Below are 13365 nucleotides of genomic sequence, written 5' to 3' on the forward strand. Positions count from 1 at the left end.
AATATGTGTATATTTTGTAAGCGCATTGCAGTCTACAGCAGGCAAACACTTGTTGGCGTTTTGTTGCATGCGCTTGTGTAGTAGTGTATGCTGGACCAACTTGCATACTAGCAAGCTGAACCCCCATTAAAATCATTGGAAATTCAGCTTGCGTATTTGCAGTTGGCTCACGCTTTGGCAACATTTAGCTGGTGACCTACTTATTGTGTGCAAGGACAGCCTGTTCACCAGGACACCACAATGCATTAGTAAAAACAAATTCTGTAGTATAATGTTATTTTTTACTAATAACATCTTCTCTTACGTTTTCATTTTCAAAGGCAATACAGAGACAAAGAGGAGGAAAACCAGACTGGCTTTTTCTCAGCCCTGACAAATATGGTGAGATCTTTGGTTCTCAGGGTAATAAAACGTATTTTAACAACATATCAGTAAGGTTATCTCTTTGTTTTATTTATAAATTTGCTATAAAACCAGTGTTATCACATTAACTTTTTACGTTATTGTTTTTGTTAACTTTGTGAAGTTGATAACATTATGACCACCTTCCTACTATTGTTTAGGTCCTCCTTTTGCCACCAAAACAGCCCTTTCCTGTTAAGGCATGGGCTCCACTAGACCTCTAAAGGTGCGCTGTGGTATTTGGCACCAAGACGTTAGCAGAAGATCCTTTAAGTCCTCCTTCCACTGGTCAATTTCTTATGCTCACCTGCCTATTGTAGGTACTTTCAGCAGTGGACAGTGGTCCGCCTGGGCACCCTGACCAGTCTGCGGCTACGCAGCCCCATACACAACAAACTGCAATGCACTGTGTGTTCTGACACCTTTCTATCAGAACCAGTATTACCTTTTTCAGCAATTTCAGCTATAGTAGCTCGTCTGTTGGATTCACCAACTTTAACCCCCCACGTGCAACAATGAGCCTTGGCCCACTTTTGAGAGATACTGACCACTGCAGACCAGAACACCCCACAAGAGCCATCACAATTTGTCCTTCGTCAACCCTAACCCTTGCCTATTTTTTCCTGCTTCTAACACCCCAACTTTGAGGACGAAATGTTTACTTGCTGCCTAATATATCCCCCCCACTGACAGCTGACACGATAACAAGATTATCAGTGTTATTCACTTCACCTGTCATGGTTGATCGGTGTGTATAAACATTCATAAGTTCAATAAATTTAAAGATCTGCCGTTTCTTTTAAACCTTTTCTTTTATTGTTAAAGCCTCTTTTCCTCTCACTGATGGCATATTTTTTTCTAACCACAGGTGGGCAGCATGTTCATAGCTGATGCGGATGAGAAAATCTCTGTACAGTAAGGAGGCTTTGATTTCCATTGTGTAATAAAGAATATATAAAATGTGTTGAATTTTTTTCTCAAATGGGGTGTTTGAGGGAACAGTATTGTCTGACATTGGCTCACCAGAGATGGACTTTGGCTTTGATGAATGATCTTTTGTTATGTTTTAGGTATTCTAAAGGAATATTGGGGTTCCCTAAAAAAAAAAAAAAAAGGGAATCACCATGAATCTTAAACACCATTGCTTTAGAGGTGGATGAATTTTTCTTTACTACCTTCAGAATGACTGGATTCATCTTCTTAAGAACATTTTAACTAATTAATTAATTTTCTGTTTGTCACTTTGTAATGATTTTAATTAGCTGTCTTTTTTGCCCTCCACAGAACTAACGAGGCAATCTTGCTGGCCCTTTACGAAGCAGTTCATCTAAACAGGAACTTTATCACCGTCTTGGCACAGGTTGGTTGATTTCGTTTACTTACTGTGCTTTATTTAAACGGCAAAGAGATACGATCAATGGCTGAATGTAAGTGATTTATTTCCAGAAGGATAATAAGACCTCAGAGTAAAGAAAGACCAAACTTTATACCGTATTTGCTCGATTATAAGACGACCCCCCAAAATCTAAATATTAATTTAGGAAAAAAACAAAAAGCCTGAATATAAGACTACCCTATAGGAAAAAAAGTTTTACTAGTAAATATTTATTCATGTAAACAATTTTTTCATATTTAATAAAAGCTGTGATTGAGAAAAATATATATATTTTTTATTTCCTTTTATTTGCCAACCTGCCCCCCCAGTTATGCACATCTGCCCCCAGGGTTGCCACTCTGCCCCCAGAAATGCCTTATATCCCCTATTTGCAACTCTGCCCCATGATGTGCCTTTTAACCCTCTATATGCCACTCTGCCTCCAGAAATGTCTTATACCCTCCTATATGCCACTCTGCCCCGTGATATGCCTTTTAACCCCCTATATGCCAGAGTGGCATATAGGGGGTTAAAAGGCATATCATGGGGCAGAGTGGCATATAGGGGGTTAAAAGGCATTTCTGGATATATATATATATATATATATATATATAACTGCTAAGAGCAATCACACTCCTATCAAGCCAAGGCAGCTAGTACATGCTGGAACCTGGGGATGATGAGAGTGTGAGTACAGCCTCCCTATGCCATGCTACCACCACCACCACCCCCCTTACACATCCATGCTATCACACACACACTCATTCACAAACATTTAAATACTCATTCATTCCATTAATCACACATACTTCATACATTAATCACAAAAACCCTCCCCCACCCCCTTACCTGAACTGCAGATCTCTCACTCGAAGACTTCTGCAGGGGCCCTGCTGTGCGAGCAACTTCTCTGGCCCCGCCCCCAGAGGAAGGAGGGGGGAGGCAGAGTTATGTGACACTCTCCTAGCTTCCTGTTCTCCTGCTGCTAGAAGAGACGCTGCTCGCGACCAAAGCACCGGTAAGCAGCCTGGCCCCAGCGGACATTTTTTTTGAGGTCTGATTATAAGACGACCTCGATTATAAGGCATTTGCTCTGAAAAAAACCTTGTCTTATAATCGAGCAAATACGGTATATTGACACCATTCCCTTTGATACCCATAAGAGATGTATATAGATGTAATAGTTTGAGCATTTCATGCATTGTTGGATATAAGTGTATAAGCGAATATATCATGCCCAAAAAAGATAGTATATTTTTGGGGACATAAGAGTCACGTTTTTAGGAACAAAATGCATTTTATGCTTCAAATACCAGTTATTTGTGTCCATTTTCTCAAAAGTTTAATACATTTTAGTTTCAGGGATTTTTTTTATATGTTTGAGGATTTTTATTGTTATCAGGTTTGCAAACCATGAAAATTTGGAACGCTAAATATTAAATATGCATATCCTATTCGTATTGAGGAACTCTTTTAACTAGATACTCAGTGGCATTACAATGGCACCCAATATATACTACCCCAAATTTGTATTGATTATTATTTGGTTATTTAACTAGCTTTGAAAAGCCATTTTTGCCTCAGTTTTTTTGTAGCATTCATGGTCCTGGCAAACAGGAGATCCATAGCCACTGACCGATCAGAAAATTACCCTGTTCTTGGAAGAAAATACAGAACTTTTTCCGTAGATGGAATGAAAGCTGTCTTCGCTTGAGCCCATTATATGAAAGAAAAATAAGAAAATGTATTCACTAGCTTGAACCTCAGTATTTTGACATTCACAGCTTTTCATTCTGATTAGAGTTTAACTGCAATGCCTGCAACAGCTCACGTTTGTTTGCGAGTCGCTCTTGGCTCCAGCTGAATTATCATTAACATTACTATTTTTATTAACTGAAAATAAACTGCCTGTAGCGCAAGGACAGGGCGTTTAAGAGACAGTGACATCAGGGTGACATGATGCGAAGAATCTGTAACCCTTTCTTGGATAATAAAGTACATTTATTATTATTTTTTTCAAACAAAAATTAGACTTGTCAGAATGACAAGCAGACAAGCAGATGTTACTAGATATCAGCATCTAGATCAATTGTAATGAAAATGATGGTATTTGATGAATGTAACCATTCTGGCTGTCTCGGAGTTAAGTAGTGACAGTAGATCTCATGCAGAATAATGACCTCTCAGTATATACAGTGTATTTGTGTTACTGCGGCAGCACTGCGCTTGGAGTCCCATCTCTGTTATGGGATCGCCTTAGGGCTGTCTGTCCTTGTTGCCAGCTCTGACTCCCCGGGCTGAATCCAGAGGCGACATTGAATCCAGCAATATGAGTCAGTGTCATTCATGGCAATAGCTGTAAATTAACAAGTTGAAAGACTAAAAAACGGAACGTGTAGGCTTCTATGGCTCTCATCTGGAAGCTTGGATGTTATATATTTTGCTAATCTGAATGCATTTAGTGCTTGGGATTCCCATATGAGAAAAAGCCAACCCTTTGCATATTTGGGAAAAACATATTTTTAATTGAGGGTCAGTCAATATCTTGAGGTCTCTGCATGCTCTCTGTTTTTGTAGTTGAATATATTTTGTCAGTTTGTATATACAAACACAAAGGTAAATGCTGATCAGTATAGTTATGCTGAAAATACTGGGCTTGCATGATCCGTATCATTCAAAGCAGTCATAAAATTGAACAGGTTATTGATTTACCGTTACAGAAGACATTCTATTTTATGCAAATGTATGCCGAAGTCCCCGGATTCCCAGCTGATGCGTCATTATTTAACGTACAACATCCAGAGCAGTGATATATATGCATATATAAACCTTCAGGACGTATCGGACAGCTACATTTGTTTACTTGAAGCAAACCAAAACCTCTGTTGGTATAAAGGAGTTTAACTGATGTTGCCGTTTGAGTTAAACGCAGGGGGCAGCTAATGTGCGCTCTGGGCCTCCAGTTCATGCTTTGTACACCTTTGTTTTATAATCTGTATGGAAGGATGTAATAATGTATTGGAAATTCTTTCATTATTTAGAGTCATCCTGAGATGGGATTAGTGACGGTGCCCACCAGTCCAGTCCCCACGACGCCAACTACCCCTCTGGGGACGACTACTCCTTCGTTGGATGGTACTATTACAATTACTATTAGCGCACCTTTTGTTTGTTTAATTACTTTCCTTTTGAGCATTTTTTGTTGTTTAACCCCTTCAGGTCTGGGACGTAACTGGTACTTCCTGGTTACAGGTACGTCTCCTCCAAAAACCGCCCCTACATCGCCACAATCGTGGTGATCGTGGGGGCGCTGCTGTCAGCCCAGGAGTCTGGGCAGACAGCCCAGCCTCTCTAAGCCCGCCCCCAAGCCCACGATCACTCCCACGGAGTGATTCTCTAGGCAGAAACCGCGATTGCAGAAAAATCTGCAATCGCGTTTTCAGCTGCCATAGGCAGCTTCAGGGAAGGGGGTGGAGTGTTGTGTGGGGACCTGACCCAACACCCCCCTGCTGCCTGATCGCTCCATGAGAGCGTCAGTGCAACGTTAACCCCTTCAATGCCGTGATCGCGGCATTGAAGGGGTTAATTCCCGTTTTTTAGGGGGTTCTGCTGCTGGTGGTCTGCCTGGAAGCCCAGGCAGACCAGCAACAGCAAAAACGAGCCCCCAGAAGTCCTTTGATCAGTCCTGTAGGACTGATCAAAGAGACTCCTCCCCTACAATCTCCAGTCTATGGGAGATTGTGTCCCAGCTGCCAGAGGCAGCTTCAGGGACAGGGAGACAGGGTTCTTTGGTTATTATGAAAAAATAAATAAATTAAATTTTTTTTATAAAATAATAATAAATAAAAAAATTACAGCTCTGACCTGAAAGTCCAGGGTGCTTCCAGGTCAAATGCTGGGCTGATCAGATCGCTCCTGGCTCATGGGATGTTGGTGAACAAAATGTGGTGTTTTCTTCCACTGTTGCACTTATGGTGTGCAAGAAATTCAGTGCAACATTGAAATGTATGCGTTAAAAACACAATAAAATAATTTCCCTGTGAAGTTTGGCAGACATCAGTGAAGAAATGGCTGGCTGGAAACTGTCATCTACTGTTCAAAAATATATACTTTTATGGGGTAATTTACAGTGGGGGGCTTTCAAAATGTCCCAAATGGCATATGGGCCCAGGAAACCAATTTCTGAAAATTCCAAATTTGAAAACTAAAATGCGCATGTTCCAGTTTTGCCCTTATAGCTTCCTCAAAAAATGCATGAACCATGCATGTGAGGCCTTGTTGGAACCGGGGGATGTTGGTGAGCACAATTTGGTGTTTTTTTCTGCAGTTGCACATATTCTATACAAAATATAATATAAAATCTAAAGCAACATTGCAACATATGCAAAAAAAATATAAAAATACCTCAAAATTTGGCAGCAATTGGCGATAAAATCCCTGTTTGAAAAGTGTCAAAATGACCCTAGTTGTACACCTTGACTTATCTACTGTTCATAAACATATAATTTTGGGGGGATAATCAGTATCTGTGACAACTATTGCAGTTATTAGCCTACCGTGCCAAATTTGAAAAAAATTACATTTCAAACACGTGATGCATGCCTTGCAATATTTGCCCTATACTGGTCAAAATAGATAAAAATCCTGGCCATGTTGGGTGGTTTCCAAATCAGGACAACTTAATGAATATATTTGGGATCATTTTTTCCCATTGGTTCAATGTGTGTACAATTTGTATGTATACAAAACTGTAAAAAAAAATGCGTTTTTTTCATTTTTCCCCACTTTTTCCAGTTTATTTCAAACAAAACAATGTACTACCCAGCTTAATATGGTTTCAAATGAAAGCCCTACTTGTGCTGAAAAAAACAATATATGATTTGTGTGGGTGCACCAATTGATAAGAGAGAAATTACAGTTGAAGAAAGACATGGCAAAAACAAAAAAACGGCTCCGGTCCTTTAGCGACACCCTAGTTTAAAAATCCCGGTCCTGAAGGGGTTAAATCTTGCATTAACGTTTTAATCCTAAGCAGTAAAGTATCCTGTGCCTTTTCTTTTTTGTTCTTTGGAAAATAATGTACATGTGGTTGAGACCAGTTGCAGATTAGAGGCGACAATGTTATATATATATATATATATATTGCTATATAATTGGGACTTTCGCTTTAGTGAATGCATGGTTTATTTTGGTAATTATTGTGCTTTTAACAGTTCATTGTAAAAATAGAGTTCCCAAACCCCCTTGTATCTTTTTTTTTTTTTTGCTTTAACATATTTTTTCGCAGGGCATTGAGAACCATAAATCCCATTGAGTCCTCTGCATGATTTTTTAAAAGCAGCAGACTAGTAACAAACTTCTGACTATCCTTAAACCTTTATATATGGGTGCTTAGTAAGTATTTTGATGTGATTTGGTTCTGAAGTGTGTTTTATGCTCCTTGTTACAGCAATGAGCCCTACAGAGCTGCCCCTGGATGCGGATGTACAGACCAGTAATCTGCTCATTACCTTCTTGAAATACAGCTCCATTGTTATGCAAGATACAAAAGGTAGGAGTTCCGTGTATGTCTCTGAACTCGGGCGTACGGCTCCACGTACCTGTCAGGTTTGCTATTGTGTAGAACAGCTGTTGTATCCAGGTACCCACGCAGTGTTCTTTGTGTAGGACTAGGCATTGCTTCCTTGTTTTGTGCTTCTTTTGACATGTCATGCAAAGAAAGGAAAAGTGAACTGTGCAAAGTGTCTCCGGTGTTCTTTTTTATTATTATTATTTGTTACATATTTTAAATGAGCACGTTTCCTCACCTAATGCTATAGGAACAAAAACTGCTCCCATGAGAAATATTATAAATATTGTCAGTTGGTAGCTTATAGGTAGATGTGGAGCTGTTGTTAACTTCAGCCCAAGACATCCGCCGATGACCTCCTCCATCATACTAACTAATCTATTCTTCGCACTATGCTTGTGAATGCTTAATAACAGAGCTGGAGGTCCCATGCCATGTTTAGGTGGGATACCGCTCTACCAACTGACTGTGGGTGCTGGGAGTTGAAGCTGGGATTTTTAAGGATTAAAATCCTTAATGGTGTGAATTGTATATTTGGATGTTAGTATGTTTCCTTTTTTGAGAGTCGTGCATCAAATGAAGGTAATTGTTGGGTAGTAAATACTTGTTACTTGTTTTCTTTGTATTACTCTACCCTTTAACCCCTTAATGAAGCACGGAAAAGCATGTGCTTTACGACAATTGACGTGCCAGGACCGGCACGTCTTTAAACGGGTGCAGAAAGCGATCTACTATCGCTTTCTGCACCCAAAAAGCGTTGCTGAATGCCTCGACCTCGAGGCATTCAGCAACGCCGCGATCGGCACGAAGGGGCCATCTCTGGCCCCTCCACGGGGCGTCAACATCCGCCATACTTTGTATGGCGGCGGACGCCCGTTTTAAAAGCGTTTAGGAGGCGATCGACGATCGCCTCCTAAACTTAAATGGTGTCGCTGGAATGCCTCGATCAGGAGGCATCCAGCGACACCAAACACTAACCTTTTGATGGGCTGTGACCGCTCCGGAGAGCGGTCACAGCCGCAGCTGCCGGCAATCTTCGCCATCAAGGAAGATGGCCGCCGTCCTGTAACAGGAACCACAAATTTTAAAAGTTCGCTAGATAGTCCAGACCATCTAGAGAACTTTGGCTCCACTTGCAGGTTGAATACAGGTACTGCATTCACCATGCAAGTCAATGGAGCCCAGCTTTCTAATCACAGTGTGATTAGTAAAAATAAAATAAAATTAATAATAATTAGAAAAAAATAGTAAAAAAACAGTAAAATGTAAAAATCATTTCCCACTGATGTCACTATCAGGGGAACCTCCAAGTTGAAAAAAAATGTTACATTTTTTTTTTAAAAAAAATAAAAAAAAATATATATATATATAAAAAATATATTTTTGTGAGCAAGTCCTAAAATTAGCATATTAGCTTAAAACAATTCTCGCATGGAAAGAGTTAAAATACTGGCATATTAAATGCCCGTGGGGTGTCTACTTTTAAAAAATGTATGATTTGATGGGGTAAATTGAATGGGCCAGGTTCAACAACGTCCCAATTAACACGGGGGGAAGGATGGCCACACATCTAATTTCCAATTAGAAAAATGCATACGTACCAAATGTGGCCTTTTAGTTCCCCCAAAAAATGACACACCCATGCATGTGGGGTATCACTGCACTCAGGAGATGTTGCTGAACACATTATGGGGTGTCGTGTGACAGCGGCATATACCAGGAGCTGTAAATTCATACATAAAGTAGGTGTGTGTGGGAAAAATACACACACAAAAATATTACTGCAAACTTTGAAAAAATGCTGGTGGTAAAATATGTGCATGCAAAGAGTTAAAATACCAGCATTTAAAATACCCTGTGGTGTCTAGTTTTGAAAAATATATGGTTTTGTTGGGCACACTGAAATGGCCCGGCTCAAAGATGTACCAAATAGGGCATGGGCAGTGGATCCCAAATGCCAAAGTTCAACATTGAAAAAAGCGCATGCCCCAAATGTGGCCCTTTTGCCCCAAAACAGCCAGGCAAAATCATTCATGTGAGGTATCGCTGTACTCAGGAGATGTTGCTGAACACATATTGGGGTGTTTTGTGATAGTGACATATACGAGAACATTTTAATTCATACCTGAAGTAAAATGTGTATGACAAAACAAATGCAAAAAATGACTACCATAAAGTTTGACAAAGACTGGTGGTAGATATGGTGCATGGAAAGAGTTAAAATACTAGCATTTGGAATACCCTGGGCTGTCTAGTTTTCAAAAATATATGACTTGATGGGGTAAATTGCATTGGCCGGGTTCAAAGATACCCGAAATGGCACATGGGGGGAAGAATTACCAGATTTGGAAAAAATGGCTTTGAAATAGCAAAACGCTACCTGTACTTATTGCCCCATAATGGGTAGAAAAAAGCAAAAAAACATAAAAACATTGGGTATTTCTAAACTCAGGACAAATAGTAGAATCTATTTAGCAGGTTTTTTCATTACCTTTTATAGATGAGTAAAAGATTTTTCAACTAAAAGTTAGAAACAGTCATTTTTTTCTAAATTTTTCACCATATTTTATAATTTTTTTAATAGTAAATAATATGATACAATCAAAACAATGTCATCTAAAGAAAGCCCTTCTTGTCCTGAAAAAAACAATATCTAATGTGTGTGGGTTCAGTAAACGGGAAAGAAGAAAATTACAGCTAAACACAAGCAGCGCAGAAATGTTAAAAAGGCCATTGTCATGAAGGGTACAAAAAGTAAAATCAGCCTTTGTCTCGAAGGGGTTAAACAATAGCTTTTTTTATTATCATTTTTACTTCCTATTTCTACCGCTACAAATTGTTGTAGATTTTATTAACTCTTCGTGAATCCATTGATTCTCTGGTGCCTGGATGACCTGTTCACTCCTTCTGTATCCTTTGAGGGATTAAATGCACAGAGAAATACTTTATTCTATTCTCAGCACTGTTCTGGCCAGGTCTACTGACCCCGTCACAGAGCCGTGGATGACCCCAAAGGTACCCCCAACAACACCTCCTCTCCTTGAAAGCAGAAATGATATTGAAACCTGTTTCCTGAGGGATCCTTAGGTTTCCCAGCAACATCCCCTCCACTAAATTAGAGAAGAGAAGGGGCTGTAATGGTACATAAATTGTATTCACTGAAAAACACCATTTTTAAAAGGAACTGCTTCAGTTATGGTGGATTAATTTAACTGAGTTCATTCAAATTTCGAGAGTTTTCTAATAGGATGTCTGAAGCTGGGGTATTAGCCGTGGTCTCCCGTATCCTTTTGGCTGCTTTAAAAAACATTATTTTATAACGCAGCACAAGAATGTTTCTGTTTTTGCTGATTATACACTGTTTTCTCTTATTGCAGATGAACACAGACTGAACAGCGGTAAACTCTGTCTCATCATTCTCACCTGCATAGCAGAGGTAATTGCCAAAATCAGGGGCTTTATTGAGTACCTGCGGGAGTAAGTAACGCTTTGCCCTGCACATTCCCATCTACCACTGAAAGGGTTAATAAAACAGGTGTATTACTTGTTGACAGAAGCCCAAAACATGTCTGCTGATTAAAGCTCTTAAATTTTGGAATCTAATGAGCTGAAGAAAGCCAATGTAAGATGGCAGTCTTTCCGAGCTAATTAGTCTTGTAAATCTTTCTAAATAGATGCCATAGGTAATGGCAGACTGCCAGGATAACACTGCGTTTCAGGAATTTATACCAGAAACGTGTATGTTATGGATATATATCGGCCACTGGTCCAGCAGCAGTTCATTGGGACCTTTCTCTGGTACCTACATTGGATCATATGGCATTTAATCTACTTATTCCACCATTTATTTATTTATTTTTAACTAATAAACCGTTACAAAATGTATATTTTCTGTTATCTAGTCTAACTCAGGCAATTTATCGTATTGTCTTGCGGTAAAATAGAATGGCTTAGTTTTAATCAACAAAGAAAATGACTTTACGTATGGTGAGGGAAGGATTTCATTGGACAAGCAGCATTGCCACAAAGAATCAGCTCAGTCCCCAAAATATATATTTTACCTAAATCGTAAAATATGCTTCCCCTTTAAACGATCGTCTCTAAATCGTTTAAAGGGGAAGCAGCACAGGTTATATGTTTTTTAAAGCTTTTGATAACACAATGAAGCGCCGGTTATTGGAATATGGCGTATGTTAACATTTTTTTATTTAAATTTATTGAGTACCCAATAATGGTAACTTTTCCTTATTGGGGTTTAAACCTTAGAGCAACATGCATTACCAATCCTAACTCCTGCTCGAAGCATAAGCATGAAGGGAGAAAACCTCAGAGCAGAAGTCGAGTGGATAAAGTCAGCCCTTCCTCCCCATGTCCTTGAGGTTGACTTTCAGTCTAAAAATCTCAAAAAACAATTAGTCATTGCCAAAAAAAACCAACACGCTTTAAAGGTTGTTTTAGTTAATTGAGTGTAGCTAAAAACGTGGCGACGGTTCCTCATTAAATGTTGTTGATACAGCCATTACTCTGACTGTCCCTAGAACCACAAGAAAATGTCCCCCTTTCTGGGCAAAAATGTTAATTAAAAATGGGATTTTGTGTATCTTCATCTGGATTAATGCAAGGGATATCCGATCAGTCTGTTAAAGCTAGAGGTTTTATTTTTTTACTTGAAAATGTCACATAATGTCTTCCATACCCCTGTAATTTAAGTAATAAATTGGTTTTTATATATATCATATATTCATCTTTTGAAGAATTGGGGCTTGAGGGAATCACTGACTAATTGATATATTTTCAGTATTTTTCTGTGGGGTGGAAAAAATAAATAAATTCTTATTTCCTTTTTATACATGTAATTGTCTTGAAAGCCATAGCTATTCTGAAGCATTAATTATTTAGAATCTGTCCAGTGTATATACGGGTATAATGAGACGCTCGGCGTAAATCTGTGAGATTAGAGGCCGCAAAATGTTTCATTCCGGATGACAGCTGCCCAGTAACTCTGAAGCGTCTGTCAGAAAGTAGCACATGCTATCACAGAATGTTGTCTGTTTAGCGATCAGCCAGTAAAGCGCGTCTGCTCTGTGTGTTTGTACACAGGACCAATATGCCAACGCGTTCTTACACGATGACAACATGAATTTCCGCGTAAACCTTCACAGAATGGTGAGTGTTGTTTGTAGAGAAGATGCTCATATGCAGGGCCGATAAATATTTGTGATCAATCTTCTGACTGCGATAGAAGTGTATCCGATTGTTTCGTCGAAAAGAAAATGAGCAAATTTAGTAAAGATGATAACCTTTATAGGCTAACTGAATTGCATTAGATTGTAAACCTTCAAGACTATTCCAGGATCTTCTTCAGGCATAATCTACTCCACTGTTGACCTCCTTGTAGCTCACAGAGCTCCTTGAGTTCTGGGACCGTGTCCTATTCCTACGGTTACTATACAAGGATGTTATTTAAATTGGAGAGACACTCTTTGGTCAAGTAGCCATCAGACAAGTGGTGGGTCCGCTATTCTAGGTTTAATTATATTTCTACAATAGTATTATCCTGAGGTCCTGACATTCTTCAGAACTACTCACGACTTTTTTTTTCCTTGGAAGCAGGCAAGAAGTAACCAAAAAATTCTTTTCTATAAGAAATAAGGATTTTAGAGTCACATTTGAATGACAGAGGTTTCGTTATTTCAGGCAACAACATATAATATTAATAAAAACTTTGACCTAAAGAGACTGTTCCTTGCAGCTTTATCTCTCCATTATAACAGAAAATTGCCTTTCTCTAGTCAAGTGTTAGCGAGTGGTTAGGAATGTTCAATATGACACTTTTAGACATCTCTTCTCCTCTGTTTTTGCTTTTAAATTATTGTGTTTTTTTCTGTAATCATAATCCAGCCCATGAGGCACAGGAAAAAACCAGCTGAAAAAAGCATCCCATGCCGCCCCCTGGTGTGTGCCGTACTGGGTAAGTAAGTTGAATTCAGTTCATCCATTTACTTGTGACCCATGCTTC

The 13365-nt window shown here is 39.1% G+C and overlaps 1 protein-coding gene across 1 annotated transcript in view; it reads left to right on the forward strand.

Moving 5' to 3' along the window:
• Positions 1-13365, forward strand: part of LOC149288609 (armadillo-like helical domain-containing protein 3) — a 48912-nt gene that overhangs the window by 6310 nt on the left and 29237 nt on the right. Inside the window, exons 10-17 of the mRNA XM_089491545.1 lie at positions 321-381; positions 1271-1317; positions 1687-1762; positions 4819-4912; positions 7227-7328; positions 10724-10782; positions 12447-12512; positions 13248-13317. Coding sequence (XP_089347671.1) covers positions 321-381; positions 1271-1317; positions 1687-1762; positions 4819-4912; positions 7227-7328; positions 10724-10782; positions 12447-12512; positions 13248-13317 — 575 coding nt within the window. The remainder of the gene's footprint in view (positions 1-320; positions 382-1270; positions 1318-1686; positions 1763-4818; positions 4913-7226; positions 7329-10723; positions 10783-12446; positions 12513-13247; positions 13318-13365) is intronic.

This window comes from Sceloporus occidentalis, unplaced genomic scaffold (genome assembly GCF_023333645.1).
Source record: "Sceloporus occidentalis isolate IW3139 unplaced genomic scaffold, rSceOcc1.0.p SCAF_50, whole genome shotgun sequence".
Taxonomy (NCBI): Eukaryota; Metazoa; Chordata; class Lepidosauria; order Squamata; family Phrynosomatidae; genus Sceloporus; species Sceloporus occidentalis.